The sequence below is a fragment of the Porites lutea genome, chromosome 7, assembly GCF_958299795.1.
Source record: "Porites lutea chromosome 7, jaPorLute2.1, whole genome shotgun sequence".
NCBI lineage: Eukaryota > Metazoa > Cnidaria > Anthozoa > Scleractinia > Poritidae > Porites > Porites lutea.
Genome location: NC_133207.1, coordinates 7,299,734 through 7,321,457, shown reverse-complemented (window position 1 = coordinate 7,321,457; position 21,724 = coordinate 7,299,734). Strand labels below are relative to the sequence as shown.

Here is a 21,724-nt window from a genome sequence, read left to right as displayed (position 1 = left end):
CCTATGTTTCGTTAAATTGCAAGTGTGCCCATCTCTTGTAACATTGGCCCCTCTTATGCTAGAGACGTTAAAGTCGTTTTAGATCCGTTTAACGTCTAATAGACGTCAAATAGATTGATGACTATTCCCGGTCAATTCTGGACGAGTTGGGCATAAATGAGTCCCAGTAAATGGCGTCCTGTTTTTGTACTAGACGCATTTAACGTCCGAGACGTTAAAAGTCGTCTGTTTAGTGCGTCTAAATACGAACGACGATCTTAGGCCCGATTCAGACGCCGATCTTTTCATGAGCCGAACCTAATACATTGAATTAAGTACATGAAAAGTCCGGAGTCCGTTCTTCACGCCTAGCCCGGCCGGGAATTTCGACCGTGGAACGGCTTTGATTCAGACGCCGAACTTTTCATGTACCGAACCTAATGCATAAATTATAATAATTAAGTATTTGGCAAGCATTTTGGCCAAAATGAGCATTTCTCTCCTTTTTAATTTAGTTCGGCTGCGATTAAGATCGGCGTCTCAATCAGTTCAGGCGGTCTAAATAGTTTGGGTCGGCCTTAATTCGAGCTAGGTTCGGCTCATGAAAAGTTCGGCGTCTGAACCGGGCCTTAAGGGACGTTTTAAAATAGTCAGACGTTAAACGTGTCAGATCTTATTTACCGGTCTTACACTACACGTTGAAGTCGTGTTACGTCTCAGTCGAACTTTAACGTCTCTAGCGAAAAAAAGGCCATTATCACTTACTTGTACTGCAGTACGTTATTCGGACAATGATATTGTTATATTTGAAATCCAAACTTCATGCGATACGGAAAATTCTGAAAGCTCATTGGCTGACTAGAGTATTGTAACCGCCAATAACGCACGGGTAGGGTGCACCGTATGACGTCCTTCCCCTTAGTGAATATTCCTTCAAATCTTTTCTTAGAAAGCTTATTTCGATTTATCTAATTCGCTGTCTGGACATTATCGAATGTTAAAGATCACATTAAATTTTCGCTGCTGTAATTTTTCAATATTCTCGCCATATAATAGTGAATAAAAACAATGCTGACAGTATAATGATCTCAATTTTTCAATGCTTCACAAGGTTATTCGTCGTACAAAAAGATTATACTTTTGACGTAAAACCTATTAATAGACGGAAAAACGCAGATGCGTGTTGCGTGAGCCCAGATTATTGGCACACCCGTCTACACCCTTCCTTCCATAGGGCCACTGTATGAGGAGGATCGTCAATATTCTGGATCTGGGATTTCTCTTATTTGGGGCTCGGGATTTGGAATTCTAAAGCAAAAACGAGGCGAGATTCGATATGGGAAGTTTGCGCGGGAGGTAGGATGGCAAAAACAACCCTCGGGATTACGGGATTGAACTAAATTTTGGGTCAGGATTACGGGATTGAAGAACTCTACTCAGGATCCTCTATGGAAGTATTTGCAATAATTACTTTTGACACTATATGAACAACTTGGTTAAAGTTAGCTTTTGGCCTCTGTAAAAGAAATTAAATACATGTACCACACGAATTGAATTGTTCTCAACAATTTTATAAATATTCTATTATTTACTATGGCAAAGGCAATCCACAGAGACAACATCAGTATTACATGTTCATTTATGCCTAACTCACGAGTTAATAAAGAAGTTGTTGAAATTTCGAAAATGCAAATGTATCAAGGTATTGTGAAGGTATTGTCTATATTTCATTTTCGGTTCGTGTTTATGCAGATTGAGTACAGGAATGTTCTAACAAAAGTGGAAATTTATGTTTCAATCCGGCCTCAACACCTAAGTCATATTAATTTTTCCAAGATCTATGTTCTGCTTTCTTAGTTTATTTTGCTTATTGGTATCAGATATTGGGAAACCACGCTTCTTTTCGAGCGCCGAACTTTTTTCAGTAAACAATGGGCGACATGAAGAGCTGCTGAGAAGAACCTTACTTGCGAATGAAAGGGTTATAATTTTTTTTGCACGCGAGTACAGAAACTTCAACATTGATGGAGTTTTCGGTCTTCAAGCACTTGATGGTAAGCTATAATTCTTTCATGACTCCAATAATTGACTTAAGATAGCTTAAACATATCTCAAAGATAATATTAGATAACATAACACGAATACTATATGAAATGAATTTATGTAGCTGTACAGTACGTCGAATCCGATTTAGCGTATCATAATTCTCAGTTATAACCCATATAATTCACGAGTCAATTATAGGGCTAATCGTCAGTTTATAATGGCGCTTTAAGCTGCTTTAAAGCTTGTATAACTTCAACTCAGGAGTCTGTTTTATCCCGCGGGACTCGTCCCTTAGCGGGTTTAAAGGGTTTGGTGTTCGTAGTAGCGAGAGTCTGTGATAGTGAGATGCGAAAAGAAATAACTTTGAACACATTTACTCTTTATAGAGAGAAATATGATTACCATCGACTGAATTGTCAATCCAAACGCAGATTTATCCAAACTTACTTACTCAAACGAAATTATTTAAGGCTGTGAAACTGAAAAAAGGAAGAAGAGAAATTTTGATTCACACGCAATAGAATAATTCTAACCAAAACAGGACAAAAGTGAACATGCCAAACGGAAGAAATTGGTTGTGATTTTGTCACGGTGTACACACTGTAAACCAGAAATATCTGTTTTAGCCCTAAAGATGGCGGGCCGTGGGTGAGTAAAATACAGTCCTCTTTTTGAGTCTAATTCGGCTCCCTTAATCAGGGCTAATACAGTCCAACTAACTAGGGCTGATTTGGACCCAAGGGCTGAAATGGGTCCCAGCGTAGGCTGAAATAGCCTTTTGATTGGGCTGTTTGGCTTAAATTGTGCTCAAATGACTCCAGGACGGGCTGAATCAGACTTTGGCCTGCAGGGCTGAATTGGCACTTCGGGGCTGAAACAGATCTTTTCGTTTTCATTAAATCTTCAGTGAAGAAATTCCGAGACCTTTTTTACGAGAGTAAGTACAATTTCCAATAAAGTTGTACTGCTAGAACCGAAAGAAAATTCCCTGAGTCTGTAGTAAAGAGTGTTGGTAATAACAGGTGTTTGTGTCGGTCAATCGCCTGAGTTTTGCCGCGTTTCTTATGTTCTGTGCAAGATACTACGGCTCATACTACTGGTAATTATTATTGTCCCCCACAGGAATTCTTCAAGATTTACTAACCAAAGCAAGAAGCAATCGGATACAGATACCTCACGACGTACTTAACTTGTTGACCGAGTTACACAAAAAGGCGACCCTAACCGCAAAGAAAGCGCAACCGTTTCTAAATGCCTCTGACCCAGATTACTACAGACTCGGTTTCGTAGCGAGGCACGCTTGGCTTTTCAAAAGAGACTTTAGAAGCCTGGGGTAGCCTATCCCAGGGTACCCACTTCGGGCAGGGGGCTCGGTTTGCCGGAAAACTTACGGACCAGTGTATCTCGGATTTGATTGGCGACCCGAGGACTGGTGCAAAACCTTGCAACATTACGGATAAATGCTTGAGATTTATTGGTGGAAATAACACACAAGGGTATATGACAACGCATCAAGCTTTGTATCTTATGGTCGGAGAAGTCAAAGGTGAATTACATTACTTAAAGAAAGTCATATTTTTTGGCATACATTCTTTATTTCTAATAAACACAGCTTCCAGATATTAAATGCAACAGTTAATAGGTATTCAGGATGTTAACAATGAAAGAGCGTGAGGAAATTGTTCAAACAAGAAATAAGGTAAACTTAGGGGCATTAAAGATTCAGAACGGATTCCACTGTCTGCAGTTTTTAATGCATTTCTTTAATTTTACTCAGTACGCTCTTAACAAATCATGCTTTTGCAAAGCTGTACGTCTGGCTCAGGCAAAAACTTAGCATTTACGCTCGTTGATATCGTTTACCGGAGTGCGCATGCTTGTAATTTGTTGAAATTCTGTAAATATGGGTATAGACATTCTCGTTCCCAGAGCCCCTTTTTTTCTTGCTCATGTGGTCTTAAAACGAGGGGCGCCCCTTGTTCGAGTCGAGTGGCTCTGGGGATGAGAATGGGGTATAGACGGCCTTTTATAGCGGAAAAAGGCTTGGCTACCAAGGCTACCCCCTTTTGCCCAACCTATATCCGTAAGAAAGAAGCGAAGTCCCCTATCAGTTTTTAATCATTAGCTCCTTTCATGCCTACACTTATATTTTTAACTTTTGCGGTGAACGCTAATTCTAAATTGTTGACCCTTCTACCGCTAACTGTTAACTCCACTGAGACCCTCTCTCCATTTTATGACAGGTTGCCTACCGGCCATCAAAGAAAGACTATTTCGATCTCACAGAAATCGAGCACATATTATCGAGGATATTTTTGAAGCTCTATGCGCAAGCATTTATCATGAAGTAAGATGGAAGGCGGCCGTCCTTAAAACTGAGGAGAGAGCACGTGACACCGGAGAGAAGGACATCTACATTGAACAATGCTACGTCTGTGGTATCCTTGGATACCATAAGTTCCTTTCACTTGATAGACTATCAACGTTCCTGGGATGGCAGCTGCCACTCGGTTGCTATGGTGAAAATGCAAGTGATATGCTCGGAGATTCTCATCAAGGACCGGCTGATAATGTTCATAGCAGTGGTGACTCCGCAGGCAGATCACGGCGGCAAACCAACCGCGATTTACCGGGTAATTTAAGCCTCTAATGACAAACCATGATTAACCTACTCAATCAAGCATGAAAGTTATCTTTTAGCTATTGACCGCTATATACACAACACCCTTGTATACACACACCCTCCCTCCCCACCTTACCCACTATTTTAGTGGAGACTTGGGAACCCTTTCATTAGGGATTCCATACCACATCTGTAATGCCACAAAGGTTGCTAAATATATCTACTGTCCCTTTCTTTTTTTTTTTTTTTTTTTTTTTTTTTTTTTACAAAGGTAGAGTGTATAGAGAACGAACTAATCGGCAAGGGTAAGCATTAGCGAAAGATCAACCGCCGCCCGCTTAGCTACGTTGGATGAACGGGAGCGGGAGGCGGGTAATTCAAACCCCGGCTGGAGCAACACTCAGGGTCTTTAAAACAACTGAGGAATGAGTGCTTCCTTTGTAATAACATCTGCAAACGGTTAGACTTTCTAGAGGGTTTCAATGGTGTTAACCGATAGGCGTAAAACGGCCAAAAATTTAGTCGATAGCCGTAAAAATTGAAAAATTTTAACCGTTAGCCGTGAATACGGTAAACTAGAGTTAACCGTTAAGGAATTTTTTCCCTGGATTTGTTAATTTTAAGGAAGGTGCTACACTCACTTACGGAATGCGTCTTTTTTTTCCCGGGTACTGTGACTCCGTACGCACGTTACGCCAAGCACCTGTAAGTTGTGACCTAGACCTAGTCTCCATTTCCGCCGCTCTCTCGGGGAACTACATGTAATTTGTTCCATAGCGAAAGAGTGGCTTCTTACTGGGGATTATTATTTGAAAACACTAGTGAAACAACACGCAGAGATATCACTGTTTGTAAAACACGTTGCTGATAAACAACAATTTCCTGTTTTTCTCCGACGCTACGGTGGACATTGCCATGCCTAGTCCCTGTACAGCTTTTATCCCACGCAATCTCAGTCAAGGCATTTCGGTGGCGAACTCCCTCGGACCACGTGACCCGAAACGCATTAGCCCCACGGAGTGATGAGGCCTACGGACAAGTCAACGGCAGACAGTCGTTCTGTACAGTCCTTCGCTATCATTAAAAACACTGGACACGGGAACTTTTTTCATTGGCCGTTTTCACACTAGAGCTAGAAATGGATTATTCGTCTGAGACTAGCCTGTGTACAGTCGCCCCCTCCCCCACAGACACCCCTTCTCCGAGGGGAGGGGGCTGCCGTACACAGGCTCTCTGAAATGGATAATCCATCTTCAAATTGTCCGTCAAAATTGATGGATAAAGTCTAGCGGATTGTTCATTCAAAATTAATCTGACGCGAATCATCAAACGGATAACCCGTCTCACACGAATAATCCGTGTCTAGTGTGCAAATGACCATTAGTATAAATGAATGTCGCGCCTTGGCCGTGAGTTGGTTGCTCGCGTGTCTGCTTTAATTTGCTTTTTCACAAAGATTATTTGATTATTTTTAAATTGACTATTGACATTTCTATGTGTAAAATAATATTAGAAATGAAATACTTTATAAAAAGTATGTGATCTATCAAATGTTAAAATTTTTCAAAAGAATTGCTTATTTCCGAGATGATTCGAAGACCTTTATTTTGCTTTAAAGATACAAAAAATACAGGATAATTAATATTTAAGTATTTGAAACAAAAGAAATTAATTTTTAACTTTTTTGTTAACCGTAACTGAAAAAATTAACCGATAGCCGTAAAAGAACCAAAATTTTAGCCGATAACCGTAAAAACCACCACCCCATTGAGACCCTCTTTCTAGTCTTCGTCAGAGATAAGGACGATAAACTGTAGGTCCCGTCTCACAAGCCTGGCGCATGTAACAATTCTGTGGTAGAGGTCGAAGTTCCGGGCCTAGTGGTGTATCTTGATTTCATACTCACATAGGGGGCTCCAGGTGGGGAGGGGGGTACTCCGGATTTCAAATGATGGGGATGATCGAAGGGTTTTGGGACAACCTCGTCCCCAGGGCTTTTCCCTTAAAAAATGGGAAAAGCCCTGGGGACGAGGTTGGTTTTGGGGGGGTTAAAATTTTTGATTCCTGGATTTTTTTGGGTAAGAAAATTTGAAAGTATATTTCCGGGTAGCTTGAATTTTGGGCGTATTTAAAACAATATGAAGATTCGCGATAACTTCATAGGGTATGATGAATAAACAAATTTTTGTCGCGGGGATTTATTGGGGTTTTGGTTTTTGCCCACATTCGATCATCCCCGTCACTTGAAATCCGGAGCATCCCCCCCCCCACCCCTTGGGTAGGGGGGGCATCATTACTCATCTCTTCATTACTTGTAAACTGCACCGTTAGCAATCTGGCAAAGTCCTCCAACCAGTGTGGTAAATTATCCCTGAAAAGCTTCGAGGAGAGTAGATAACAAGATACAGTATTTCCTCGCATAATAGCCGTTCCTCGAATAATAATAGTGATTATTTTTTGATTTAATGGGAAAATAAAACAAAATATTTTGGGCACGACTTCCAGTGAGCAATATTGAAATAATCGCCTACCTCGAATAATCGATCGGCTTCCCTCGAATGATCGCCCCCATTTTGTGCGAAAAAAGAAATAATCGTCCCCAGCTATTATTCAGGGAAATATACGGTAATTATAATCATCAAAATGGGAAGAAGCCGGGTAAGAGAATGTTGAGCAAGAAAAGCAAGTAAAAAGTTGTTTTTAAACAAAAACCATAACAAAGTTATGTTCTGTACGTAATAGCTAAGAAAAGAAAACTTTCGAGAGAGTATGCAATTTATAAAGTGTACAACAAATACTGAGCTAACTCCATGATTTTTGTTTTCTGTTTAGGTGGCTGCGACAGACACGTCACAGGTGTAGCGACAGGTCTTCTTGGGGTCTATCTAAAGTGGTTGTTGACGTATCCTTCTATGGAACGCATGTTGATGTGAGAAAAGCTGAATAGAAGTGGAGGGGTTGACGAAGTGTATTATGGGGATTCAAAACACATAAAGAGGATGTATGTTGATGAGCAATTAGTTTATACAAACGAGACGCGTACGCCCATGCAAGCCACTGCTAGAGGCAGAAAGGCAATAGGTAGACCGCGTTTACACGGACACATTTTTGAACGGGACAAATTGTTTACCTGTGCAATCCGTTAATAAGGGACCGTGCAAATTCTGGTTCATGTTAACAAGAGTCAAACGAAATGCAAATAAATGGGTCTTAAATGTCCAGGAAATTAACATATCTTCATACACTGGCACAAGCTTTTTTGTTGCTCCTAATTATAAATCATTGTAACTAAAATGAACAAATGAAGGATCCCTTATTATAACATAGAAGTTTTAGCATGCCTCTTCAATTAATGTTATTGCATGTTTTAATTCACGGGAAACGACAAAAGATGAGTAGCGTAAAAGCTGAAAAACAGCCTCGAAAAACCTTTCTAGTCTTCATAGTTTTAACATTCGACAAAACCACTTCACTACCCACGCAAGTAAAAGACCAATTTGGATAATGTTTAAAATTCATACTTGACTCTGAAGCTTGGTGGGATAAAAAAAAATGTTTTCATCCCTGAGTCAGGCTATTTAATTTTTTTAACTCCCCCAAGCACTGAGGCCAAATATGAATCCTGTTAAATCGAAATTACTCCTATTGATTATTTGAAAAACGCTAGCGTAAATGTTAAAGAAAAGATAATTTAAAGGATACATTGCGTTGTGAGGTGGTTACCTTAAGTGTTGCTATTTTTAAGATTTTGCTAGCTTTATGATGAACAGTTTATAGACTTTTATAGACTTAGAAACTTAAAGATTCAATGTAATTTCCCATATGATTAGTTCCTGAGTTTTTGTCTAGTATTATCCATTTGAAGTGTTTGTTAAACTAAGTTTTGGTTCTTTGAAGTAGGCTTGTTTGGCGAGTACAGCTGACCTTAGGTTTTACCCACAGTCGAGTTCCTGTTTAGTATGTTTTGTCCTTCTGGGCAGTTTCACTGTTAGCATTTAATTGGTTCTTTGGTATTTGTCGGTTGCGGCTGTGTAGGCTTATCTTACTGTAGCAAAGCTGTTGCGATATAGGCGATAAGGTATTCAATAGAACCTCTTCCGGTCAGCGAACTCAAAACAAGTCTACAATTTACTTATTTAATTCGCTGTGTAAGCTAGTAGAGTTAGTTGAGTAGTAGAGTTGTTGTCAGAAGCTTTTGAAGAATAAACTGCTGTCTAAACTGAGAACGAACAGAGTCTTGGTCCTCTTCGTTAAGAAGCCAAGCGAGCTACACAAGCCCCCAACAATTGTCGAAACTTGAAAAAAAAAACTAATATAATTTGCAGTGCCCGCATACCGTAAAATTCCGAAAATAAGCCCCGGGGCTTATATTTTTCAAAGGCCCTTTTTGAGGGGCTTATTTTTGGAGGGGCATATATTCGGAGGGGCTTATCTATGGAGGGAAATTTGCTTTTCAAAACCGATTGGGCTAGCCTTATAGTTGGAAGTGAATTTACCGTTTTTGCTTTGTTTTACTTTGTATTTGAGGGCAAATTTCCAAGTACAAGCCCCCGGGGGGCTTATATTTGGATGGGCTATTTAACGGAGGGTTTTTTGCGTTACCGGTTTGGGGGGCTTATATTTGGAGGGGCTTGTACATGGAGGGGCTTATTTTCGGAATTTTACGGTATATCAGTGAAAAGTGTCCTTTTTCTACTGTCTCGTGTTTCGTTATCAGCCCGCTGTTTGACATTTCAACGTCATTTTTTTAAACTGATATTTGAAATAATGGATTATGTTGAAGCCGTGGCGATCGATAAGACTTCCACTTCTCTTAAAAGACCTAAATTTAAACCCATATTTTCAAAAGGTTTATTCCGTTAAGAATTCCTTGCTGCGCTAGGAAGAAACGATATTTTTAATAACTTACCTCCCTGTGAAAACGTCAGGCAAAAATATTCTTTGTTAACAATACGAGCAATTTTTTTGCCCCTCAATCATTTGCGTCAAAGTGAGCTAATGACGGATGTCTTAATTATAACATAGCGGTGGTATAAACACCTGATATTTAATGAACCGGCATGTATGTTTTTAAATGCTCAGAAAGTGTATTTACCATTCTTTCTTTAATTAATCTTGGTTTTTTTTTTCTGATATTTTCACGTGCGCAGTGCGGAGCCACAAAAGGACATAATTTTACTTCTAAACTATTTCTCAGTTCTATGTTCCCCATCGCAACTTCTTTGCGAATTTCGGTTAGTCGTTTTGAAACAACGAAATGATAAATTAAAAAGGAGAACGCCACTCCTTTGCCATCTTAAGTCATTAACTTCAAACTCGCAACAGCCTTTTAATGCACCTGCTGATAAAAGCAGATCGCAGAAGAATATTTCCTTAGGATATCCTCTTCGTTTGTTTGTTTGTAGTTTAATTAAATTTGTTTAGGTTTTTTAATAAATTTTCAAAGAGGACCTCCCAGTGAATTTACAGCTGAAAAACAAAGCGAGCTAACTCGATAAACAGAATAGTTACCTTTTACAGCTTGCCTTACTTCTATGGCCCCTGTCATAGCGTGTCTGGCGCTTAAATTACCTTCGCTCTCCTGAGAAACGTAAAAAAAATAACGCGTGTTTTGCAGGCTAGGGAAATCTCAAACCCTTTTATCATTTTTTTGGACCAGCTTTCAGAAAAATCAGCATGAGTAAAGTTGAAGGAATATCCCTTCCAAGATCTTGATAACCCCTCTCTCTGATTGGCCGCTTGGCAATCGGTCAAATCAAGTGGCCGATGCAGTAAGGGGGAGGGGGGGGGGTGGACTCAAAAAAATTTTTTTGGGCCTTTTGGGCCTCATTTTAGTCTAAAAATAAGGGAGGGGGGGGGGCTGGTCCCCCGGGCCCCTCCCCTGGATCCGCCACTGAAATCTAACCGGGGACGCTGAAACTCATAAAACAAGAAAGCAAAATGTGATATTTGATTGAAAGCCGTCAGTTTTGAACAGCTGTTACGCAGAAGGTAAGTTCTCACAATAGTCCTCATGAAACTGAGACAATGCACTTTTACACGGCAAAGGTTCACTTTAGTTTCCATCTTTTCCCCATTCAATTTTGATTATTAGTGGTTAGAATTTCCAGCTCCATAAACCGACAACTGAGTTAGCTAATAACGTTCTTTTAATAGTAGATCCAAATCGCCGTCTTGGACTGAAGTCGAATTTAAACATGTGTCAGTCCTTATTTCAACTCTCCAATTTCAGTCATTTCAATTCATATTAGCTATGGAGAAACACTTTTCTTATATGGCGTTGTTTTTAGAGGAAGAAATCAGCTGGCATATTTATTAAGTATGTACTGTATTGTCTTTTGAATGAGGGGTGTGGTTTTGTTTCTCAAGCGGCTAATTAGAAACTACAGTCAGTTAGTGCTCCTAGCTTTGAGTGAAGTTTGACTAGAGGGTCTTAATGGCGTTTACCGTCAGCCGTCAAAAAAGCCGGTTATTTTTACCGTCAACCGTCAAAAAGTCAGAGTAATATTAACCGTCAAAACGTTTCAGGGTATTTCAAATCTCACTATTTCGACGAAATTTTGGCTCCTGAAGAATCTCTTCACTTGAAAAACCACGGGCCATGTTGTCAAAAACACCCACACTCTCTCTTTCTCTCTCTCTGAACATTACAAGACCTTACAACTTAAAATATTTGCAAATTGTATTTGTGAAAGACCAAGGGTACCTCCAAAACACAACAGTTAAATATCAATTTATTGGTTAATATTTACTTAAGCTCTTTAACTAAATTTTCTGTAGATAACCGTCAACGGTCAAAATCCCTTCAAAGATACCATCATGCACGTTTAGTAAGACCCTCCACTATTCTTGCTTTGATTACTTCCATGGCCGGTACGTGGATAAAGATTTTCACGAAATTCTAGAATTTATCTAACTGAGTCTACATTGGATCTCTATCTTTTCCTTTCAAAATGAAACCTTTTGTTCTTTAATTTTTTTTCTTTTCTCGACAAGGCGACAACGACCTGCTAAGGACACAAAAGTATGGGAGTGGATCCACGCAAACCAAAAAATCGGTAATCCACGAATTTAAGCTAATTCGAAAAAAAACAAATGAGCTTTATCACTATTGCTTAAGTTTCTTTTAAAAAGACGTGTTTCGACAGTTATCATATTTATTATTTCTTTTTCTAACGAAGGATTTCTGATCATTTCCATTGACTTCTTTTTCCTGCTTCTGGCGTCGCCTCTGGCGCTTCTGGCGGGAACAATTCAAGCAAGGGTGGACTGGAACGGGTGATAATTTATTCGACGCGGCGACCGACGCGGCGAGATGCATTATTTCAGTTTTTCTTGTTCTTCAAAGGGTTTTCAATAGACCGTTTAATGATCAACAGATATTACAAAATTCCTTCTATTGTGTTAAAAGTGCAACGGACTTCGAGGGTGTTTAGCTTCCCAGATCAGAGAAAAATATGCTCCATAAACGGCCATCAGCATTAGCACTTTGGCTCAGCTTTGTTGTGCTTTTGCGGCCAACGCTTTGCGACGATCACCCCGATCAAGAGAATGAGGTTTTGACACAACAAGTGTTTTCGGCTTTGAATAGAGCCATCGACTTCTACCGGAGAGACTTCAAAAGCATTAACTTGGATGGTATTTTTGGACTGAGAGTCGCTCAAGGTAAGAGATATATTCTAAAATAATAGTGTCGTCTTCCAAGCAGAAACAGGATATCACTTGTTATTTAAGTCTTGTTATGATACCAATGTATTACTGTATCTTCATCATATCATTCTGTTTGTAATCTAACAGAGTCGATCGTTGATTTTTCACACTGTTTGCTTTTGAGACAACGAAGCAGTTTAATTATATCGTCATATATTTGAGCACGTTTGGAGGTTTCAAAGCTTTTAAGCGCTATTTTTATCGAAGTTTGGGAACGGTGACATGAATCGATGACTCATCGTCACTCTATCCCATTAGATTTATCTTATGTTTTACATGTAATCTCATTAATAATTTCTTAGGTTATCACGAGGAAATTTAGCTAGATTTCGACCTATTTAAACGATTTTCTTCTGATAGTTCGTGCGTGAACATTTAGGCTTGAGTTAAGTTCAAAATTTTCAATTATCTTTACATAATATTTTTTTAGGATGATGAAGTTCCTAACTTGAAGATAGACTCAAGTTTCTTGTACCATCTGATTTCACTTTGCTTATAAACTAAGTTAAAGATTCTTATTTTTCTTATATAAATTGTGAGCATTTTTGCCCTTTCCTTTCTCTTCCTCAAATATAACACTTTGATTTTTGCTGAAGCCCTCTGTAATTTAATATATCCGCTGGGAATAAGCTGGTTGTTTTTTTTACTATGGCAGCCATAATAAAGTCCTTGAAAAAAATACTATTTTAATTATAAATAAAATCTCATTTGTGGAAAACCTGTATATTTTAGAGGTAAAGATTAAATTCAGGTTAGAATTTTTAACCTAGGTTGATTCTCAATTTCCTTTTTTTTCTAGCCCTAACTCATCAATAATTAGGGTTAGGAGAAAAAGAAATTGAGATTCAACCTGGGTTAAAAAATTTCAACCTGAATTTAATTTTGACCTGTAGCATTTACATTAGGAAAGCTCAAGAGGAACATGCAGCAAAGGTTTAAACTTGTGTGGTTCCTGTATTTCGATAAATTTTCTAAAACCTACGAGTGTTGAGGAGGCAGAAAATGTTCCAGTGGAAGTGGGAAAATTGTCAGCTGCCAGCTCATCAGTTACAACAGTTCCTGACACATCAGATTCCAGTTTTCATTTACTTGAGAGCCTGATCAGTTCTTGCTCTTGATATAAGTTTTACAAGAGAAAGTGGTAGATGTACAAAATGTAGTTCAATGCCTTTAAACAGCATTAAAGCTCCAATGTTGTTTTTGTCTTCAAATTTTGGAAATTTCCCTAGTTATGTAATAATTTTATCATTATTCCTGTTTAGTTTTCAAAAATCAGATGTAGGTATACCTGTACAAATAACTAATGTAAAGTAAATAATATTTTTTTATTAGTAGTAGTTATGTGGGGTTCTCCAGAAGGTGTAGAGTAGAGAGGGGAAAAAATAAAGTAGGTGGTAACAGATTAGATCAAACGGAGCAGATGGCCTTTCATGCACCTTTTAAACTGCATCTGGGTTTACTAATTTGGATGCGTTTTCCCTATACCTCTGGTTTGTTTTTGAGTGTGTTTTGGCAACCAGTTAACCCTTTAAGCCCCAGTATCCACATACAAATTCTCCAAACTGATCTCTATACATTTCCTTAAAGAGTTAGTTGAGAGAATTTGATGACAGATCAAGGCATTTTCTCTTGGGTGATCATTTTATTAATTCTGATAACTTATCTCTTAACAGTGTATGGATATTGTTAGGAGAAAATTGATCTTGGTCACTATTGGGACTTAAAGGGTTAAAGAATTTTAGCCATGGTGGTTGCCCTTTTATTTTACCTGTTTTTTTATGTGCTTTATTTTTTATCTACGTTTGATTTTGTTTACATTTAAAAAGTGTTGAAAAACAAAATTTATGTACCACTGATTTATTCCTCCTATTAAAAATTTATTTTTGTGTCAGTAGCTCACACTTCTATGGCAACTATATGGTGATTTTTGCCGACTGCCAGAGCTTCTGGATAACACTAGAGTTGTAGCTGATTAAAAAACAACAGAGCACATTGTATTGTGTCAATTATTGCCTGTCAGACTTTTAAAAATACTTCAGTATATTGTGAACTTTCTTTTAGCTGATCAAATACAGCTTTCACTCTGGTTCTGACATGTTGTTTATTCTTCGGTATTATCTCTTATTTTTTTCAATCAGCAATACCATTTAATTCACCTCTGTCAAAATAAAGAATTGGTTCTTTTATAATTAAATGGAAATAGGTTGTTTGCAGGTTAGACAATTTTCTCTTTCTGATTTTACTATTGCTTGGAGATGTTGTTTGTATTTTGTAGCCTTTTCATGCCCAAACTTTGGATGCTGATACTTTGCATCTGGTACAGTCTTCAAGGCTGCAAAGTGCTTGAGTTGTAAATAGCATTTTGGGAAGTTTTAGCAAGACAGCCAGTGACCAGAAAAGGGCTTGACTACATATTCAGCAATTAGTTTAGAATTTTAAGTACAATTATTGTAGTTCTTAAAATTCTAAACTGAATAAATATGTCTTTTGAAGTTAGTTAGTAGTTAGTAAATGCAGTAAAATAGTTATAAGCAGATGCACGTTTATTGTTATAGTATATATTAATATAACTCTCAATCCCTCTCCTCTTTTAAGAAAAAACTGAAGATTAAATTATTGAGTAAGTATGAAAACAGTTCATAAATCTTTCCATCTTCGACTTTTCGCCTTCTTTTCTTCAATTGATGTGAGACAGCTCTAGCTCATAGTTCGAGGAGGCCTAACCTCTCATAAGCTCCTATAGTTTCTGTTAGGTCTCCTCGCCACTTCTTTTTTTCTTCTTTTCCTATATTTTTTGTAATTATTGTCTGGCAAATAAAATAAAATAAAATAATAAATAATATGGTCTGTTAATTATAGCATGACCTTTATCGTATAATTGTAACATTGTCATTAGGTTTTAACAACATGTTCTACAGTGTATGTAGCACACAATAGATGAAGTCTTATCAATACTATTTTTCTTCGCCTTTGCTTTTTAGGAGCTTTCCTTTCAATTATCAATGATGCAAGAGACAAGCAACTCTATTTAGATGATCATGTGGTGGATCAAGTAAAAACACTCTATAATAAAGCAGCCCTTGTTGCTCAAAATGCTTTGCCATATCTTCAGCACTCTGAACCTGAATACTTTAGCAAATTTAGAAAACAAGTTTCTTATCCTTGGATAAACTTTAAGCCATTCACGAATAAAAAGCTTGTAAAGCGACAATTCAGTCGCCAAGGCAGAAGGAACCTAATCAGCTTTGATGAGAGCACAAGTGATCGCTGTATTAGTGAACTGACCGGTACTGGATCTAAAGGCAGCCAGCCTTGTCAAATATCAGATTCATGTTGGCGGTTGATAAGTGCTGAGGGGGCAGCAGAATACACTTTGACTCATCAAGCTTTGTATCTCCTGGTTGGTGAAATACAAGGTTGGTGCTGACAACTCTATTGTTGTAATCGTGCCTGTAAAAAGCCTCAAATATTTGTTTAATCTGTGTAAGTTGGGTTATTACCATAACAGGGAGCAGATTGTTTGGGACACGTACATGTAATAGTCAATTTAGATTGATTACAAGTTGTGTATCAGGGTGGATGTTATAAAATTGCCTAATATGATATTTATTGACCAATTTGCATCACTTACAATGCCTCTTGGTTATGTGTCTACCATTGTTTTTCAACATACATATACACGTCCCTCAGAACTTTATTAGGCTTTGCCACAGGTGGATCATTAATAAGAGCAATCTTTCAAACCAGGATGAATGACAATTTTTTCATGATTCATATGATAGTTTATTTTTAAGTTGTTACTTAAGGAGGCAAAATTTAATTGTACGTGAAGATATTATTTATTAATGAGCTATAAGTTTTTTACAAAGACATGCAAGACCTTTTGTTATCATTACTTGTTTGCAGGGTGTACTCCAATCTTGCTAAAGCGTTTAGAACAATCTCATGTCAAGGGAGGACTTGAAGAATTTTACAATCGCATCTGCTCAGACATGTATCCTCAGATGACAGCTGTAGAAGAAAAGAGAACATTGGACAGGTATGCTTACAAAAGAGATTTGTACATGGAGCAGGCGATGGTGTGTGGATCAATTGGTTATCAAGATTTCTTGTCATCCAAGCGTTTAAGACACGTTCTTACGTGGCAAAGAAAAGATGGCTGTTTTGGCACAAAAAAACAAACTTCTCAAAGTGATAGCAATGATGAAGAGACTGGTGTAAGTAATGCACAAAGTGACCTGAAACAGGGCAATGATGAGGAGAGCATGGTTGAAGAGCACAACTCTCCATTTGGGGACTTTCGAAAAAGCCTTGGTTATGAACATAGCTCAAAAATTCTTAGGTAAGTTGTTTATTTAGTGAGGGACAGCCCGGGGGGGGTGGGGTGGGGGTTTCTTACTTGAATTTACTATGTGGGTGCGCTGCTCAAGTAGAAAAAACAAACTTCTCAAAGTGACCTGTAATGGGGGAATGATGAGGAAAGCGTGAAAGAAGAGTAGAACTCTCCAATGGGTGACCTTAAAAAAAAACCTTGAATATGAAATAGATAAAAAAATTATGGGTAAGTGGAAACGTTAATAAGGGGCAGCCACAGGGTTGGGGGCCTGTGGCTACTCCCTTAAATTTACCATTAGGGTGTGTTGCCGAGCCTTTGAGATCCTGGATCTGTTCCAGACAAAAAGACATGAATTTGGAACCACAATAATGAAAAAGGAGACTGGGGAACGTAATTTCACACCTAAGTTCTATCGAGAATGATCAGGGATTATTGGGAAACAAGTTGTGAGAAAATCATTTCTTGATCTCAGACCTCGTGTCGTCCCTCCCCTGGGTGTTCATTTTTCTACACAGACAACCAAAAACTGAAATTATGATTGGCTCTACCACAGGCCGCCCAGTAAAAAATCATCCCTTTGCTTTGGAATCAAGAAGGTAAATATAGGAACCCCACTTCCAGAGATGAAAGGGTAGTATTTTTACCCTCTTTCAGAGTCAGAGAAGCAAAAGGCATACCCTCCTGTTGAGCGGGACATACATTGTAGCAGTAATTTTTTAGCCCAAAAATGGGAACTCTCATAGGGGCAGCATGGTGAAAAAGTCTGAGTGTTGAGCTTGCAATCAGGCAGGTCTGTTTAGAAAATATTAACTGCCAAGGATAAAAATAATTGGTAAATTTTATTTTTATTTGTTTTAATTTATTAACAATCATAAATGGAAATACAGGAGGCAGCATGGCTGAGTGATCAGCGCATTGGACTCACAATCTGGTGGTCCTGGGTTCGTGGCCCGCTGTGGCAACTTGCAGGATTTTTTCTTGGTCATCCCGAGTTCAAATCCTCAGGCAGTCGGCCACGCTTGTAAATGACCAACTGGTTGCCTCCTGCCAGTTGGGGTTTTAAATCCTGTTATGTTATATTTGAATATTATTGTTTCTAAGTAGCTGGATAAGCTAAGTGCACTTTCCACTTTGAACCTTTTTTTAAACCTTTAAACAGAAATGTGTCAAAAACAGCTGGTGGCAGATCATTCTCATGTCTTTGGGCTCTTGTTGAAAAATGGCAACATCTGGGATTGACCTAGGAAAATTAAGTCTTGTGAATTTTGATCTCTTGTTGGAAGAGGATCTTTTAAACTCTTTCAGCCCCAAAATCAACATTCAAATTCTCTAGGCTGATCTCCATCCCTTTTGTAAAGTTGAGAGAATCTGAGAAATGATCAAAGCATGTTCCCTATGGTGATCATTTTGTTTATTGTCAATCACTTCCACCATTTATGGTGCAGAACCCAATATATTTTTTAGTGTGTCCAGCTTGCAGATTAAACACACCCAGCCCAGGAGAGGTTGGCCACAACACCAGGGTCTATGTCCTCTACACTTTTCGAACAGTGGTGTGTGGGTTCTTTTACATCCCATAAGGTTACCTGATAAGTGAAAGTGCTGTTAGAAGGGACCTACAGTTTTTCGTTCCTTATCCAAGAAGAACAGAAAGTCTAACCATTTGCAGATGTCATTGCAAAGGCAGCCCTTTCTCCTTAGTTATTTTAAAGACCCTGAGTGTTGATCGGACCGGCATTACTCGTGACCTCCGGCTCAGCAGACTAGCACAGGCACTGTCCCAACTGAGCTAACCGGATGGCAGTGATATAACCTTAAAAGTATAAACATGTATCTCATATTATTGTTCGTTCAAAATATTTTGATTTCTGATTGGCTCCAATCCCCTTGCTAATTCTTCATATTAACCAACTGGCACAAAATACCAAATTTGGAAGATGCAAGCAATACACTGATTGATTCAGTGGTGTATTTGATTGGAAACAAAGCTGTTTGTACAAAAGTTAACTTAAAAATGGCATTCACAGTTAGCTGAAGACAAAATAGCTGAATTTCTGACTAAAAATGAACGGCAGAAAGGCAAGAAGACACAAAACATATTGCTTGATGAGACAGTGTTTTCTACTTTTTGAGGAGTATCTGCAAGAAAAAACATCTGTTTATATTGTGAAACCGTGCCAAGAAGCGGGCCAAAGTTTTGAAGAAAGTCCGCGAGGAGGTGAGCTTGTTATTAATAAGAACTTGGAAATACTTTGAATGAATAATAAAACAATACTATTGTTGAATTCGGCTTTCATGTGATGTGAATAATTATGCTGATCTTTGAGACTTTGGCCTCAGTGTATAAGATCCTCCTTGATCTGCTTATTAATTCTTCACTTCGTACATGGCCTCATTCAATATTATTGTTAAAGAGTAGAAACTGCAAATTTCATTGATGTAAATGTGCTAAACTTCAGGTTTTATTCTTCACTGTTTAGGAAGCCACTAAGTATGCGAACCATGCGATCCCTATTGGTTGAAGAGGAACTTGATGGTATGCAGCTATAAATAACTGTCCAGTCCAGTTTTTATTACTGAAGAATAAGCTAGATTCATGTACTTTTCTTGGGATTTCTGGCAATCTCTTCTTCCAGGGCCCAGGGAAACATCTTAAAATGTTCTTTATTCTGGAAGAAAGTCAGCAGAAAATCCTGCAATTTCATGATTAATCAGAGTGTTATTGCATGATCCCTCCTCAAAAACAAGGTTAATTACATACTATTTGTTAACCAAGAGTAAGGTCATTACAGGGAAATCTTAGACCGAGGCCTTGATGTATTGACCGAGTGATAGTGAGGTCAATACATCAAGTTGAGGTCTGAGATTTCCCTGTAATTACTGAATGGATGAGGTTAACAAGTTATTTATTATGTGGCCTTTTCATTATGGATCTGAGCCTGTGATCAGTTAAAACCAACAACTGGTCAGCAGATAACTTTAAAAAAATATGTCACCTCAATGAGTTGTACACTTGATCCCGCGGTACAGTCAGATGACACTGGTCAGCGGATACCCTTTTTGACAACTGTCAATTGACCATAACATGTATGTCCATAAGGATGTCCACTGTCAAGTTAAACACAGATTGTTTATGCCTTGGACACCCAGCTAGTAATGCCTGGTCATTACAAGAAATAATGCACAGTCATTACAGGAAAACAGCCAATGAAAGTGTGTGTTCAGTTGTAGCCATATAATAATTCATTTTGATCGATATAATAATTTGAATTGGGCAGACTGTGAATTGTTGTTGCTGGTAATATTAATGGTATTTTTCACAAAAGACACCAGACACATAGGACACAAGACAAATAGTGCGTAACTTACTACAAAAAAGTGTGTCCGGCACATAGAACTTTAATTATTGTTTGTCAACAATGGCAAATCATAGTATATCCCCATAGCTAAGAAAATTTGACTATCTATCCATTGGAGTAATTTTGGTAGTCATGTGACCGTACGCACACCCATCTGTCCATCCAACTATACCACAGGAACACCATTGTGAAATGTGACCCTTTCTAGCTTCTGTGGGGGCCGGCAACCAGATATTGCACATCCACATTGTGGTCAATTATCAACAACTGTCAAAATTGGCTTCTGCTGACCAGCATCACATGACTGTATCACCACTCAGCTGTTAACCCATTAAGTTATCATGTTTTTTGTAACTCTCCTCTGACAAGTTACATGTACAGCTGTACTTGTTTTCGACTGATGGCAGTCTCAACTTCAAGGGGATTTCTTTGCAATGGTTACAAGTTTTTAATTGTTTGGAGTAAATTATAAATTTATTAGAGCGGTTTTCACTTGACTGTCGTAAAACCAAAACCAAAGTAAATACACTAGCCAACCAAACGGCGTAGTAAAACCAAAACCAATTACTTTCGACAGTCAAGTGAAAACCGCTCTAACAGGAGCTTTGCCTTTAGCCTTGGTTTTGGGGAGCAAGGGATGGTGCAGTTGTGAGAGGACACGCCTCCCACCAATGTGGCCCAGGTTCGAATCCCGGCTTCGACACCATATGTGGGTTGAGATTGTTGTTGGTTCCCTCCTTTGCTCCGAGAGGTTTTTCTCTGGATACTCCCGTTTTCCCCTGCCTTCAAAACCCAACATTTCCAAATTCCAATTTGACCAGGAATCAGGTAGATGAAGAACCACTTTGTGAATATGCTACCTCCAAATATATATATATATGTTATGTTTTGACATGTTTGCAGATGGCTGTCTGTCCCATCTGACTGGTGTAGCAGCTGGTCTACTGGGTGTATACTTGCGCTGGCTGCTGTATCCTCATGAAAAACAACTCAACAATCAGGCTAAAATGGAGATGAAACAGTACCAAGATCCCCAACAGATCAGCAAAGAGATCTACAATAGTGACAACAACATCGCCGACATTATTGCCATAAAAGAAAGGCAGTTACAAAAATCAAATCAAATGCCATCTGAGCACCTTCAGAAAATGCGAAAGGCAGCCATGATAGAGAACAGCGAGCACCAGTTGCTAAGTGGCAGCAGGGAGGGGTCAGCATTTATGCCCTGGAGTGTCATATGGCTTGGAAGCACTGTTCTTGTTTTATCAGGGATATTAATTAAGGTTTTTAAAGGAACGTTGAAAAATATATTAATTAGAACAGTGGTTCCAGGAAAAGAAACTAAATATGTTATTTAGAATTTTCATGTCAGATAAGCTAACTATTTTACTATAGTTTGAAAAGAAGGATTAACTCTTAATACCTCTTTTTATAGCTTTGGAAGTAGCTTTTTTATTATTTATCTGTTACGTTCAGTTTTATCAATAATTTGTATCATGTTTTTAACGGTAGGTAAGTTAATAATGCGTAGGATATTTAAAAACATAATATATTTCAAAAACAAACTTGCTATTGTTTTAGAGCAAGAGGGGCTGATTGTTTGATTGTTTCATTCATCTATTGTTTTGTTACCCAGCATAACATTTTTCATCTGGAAGCTTTATGGCGCCT

The 21,724-nt window shown here is 38.4% G+C and overlaps 1 protein-coding gene and 1 pseudogene across 1 annotated transcript; both read left to right on the top strand.

The window, feature by feature from the left end:
* Positions 1-3,140: 3,140 nt before the first annotated feature.
* LOC140944373 (UPF0764 protein C16orf89 homolog) lies at positions 3,141-7,621 on the top strand (annotated as a pseudogene).
* Positions 7,622-11,918: 4,297 nt separating this feature from the next.
* LOC140943589 (UPF0764 protein C16orf89 homolog) lies at positions 11,919-21,641 on the top strand. Its single transcript, XM_073392697.1, has 5 exons — positions 11,919-12,313; positions 15,340-15,774; positions 16,265-16,700; positions 19,175-19,230; positions 20,957-21,641. The coding sequence occupies exons 1-5, from the start codon at positions 12,106-12,108 to the stop codon at positions 21,409-21,411; spliced, it is 1,590 nt and encodes a 529-aa protein (XP_073248798.1). The 5' UTR covers positions 11,919-12,105; the 3' UTR covers positions 21,412-21,641.
* Positions 21,642-21,724: the final 83 nt, after the last annotated feature.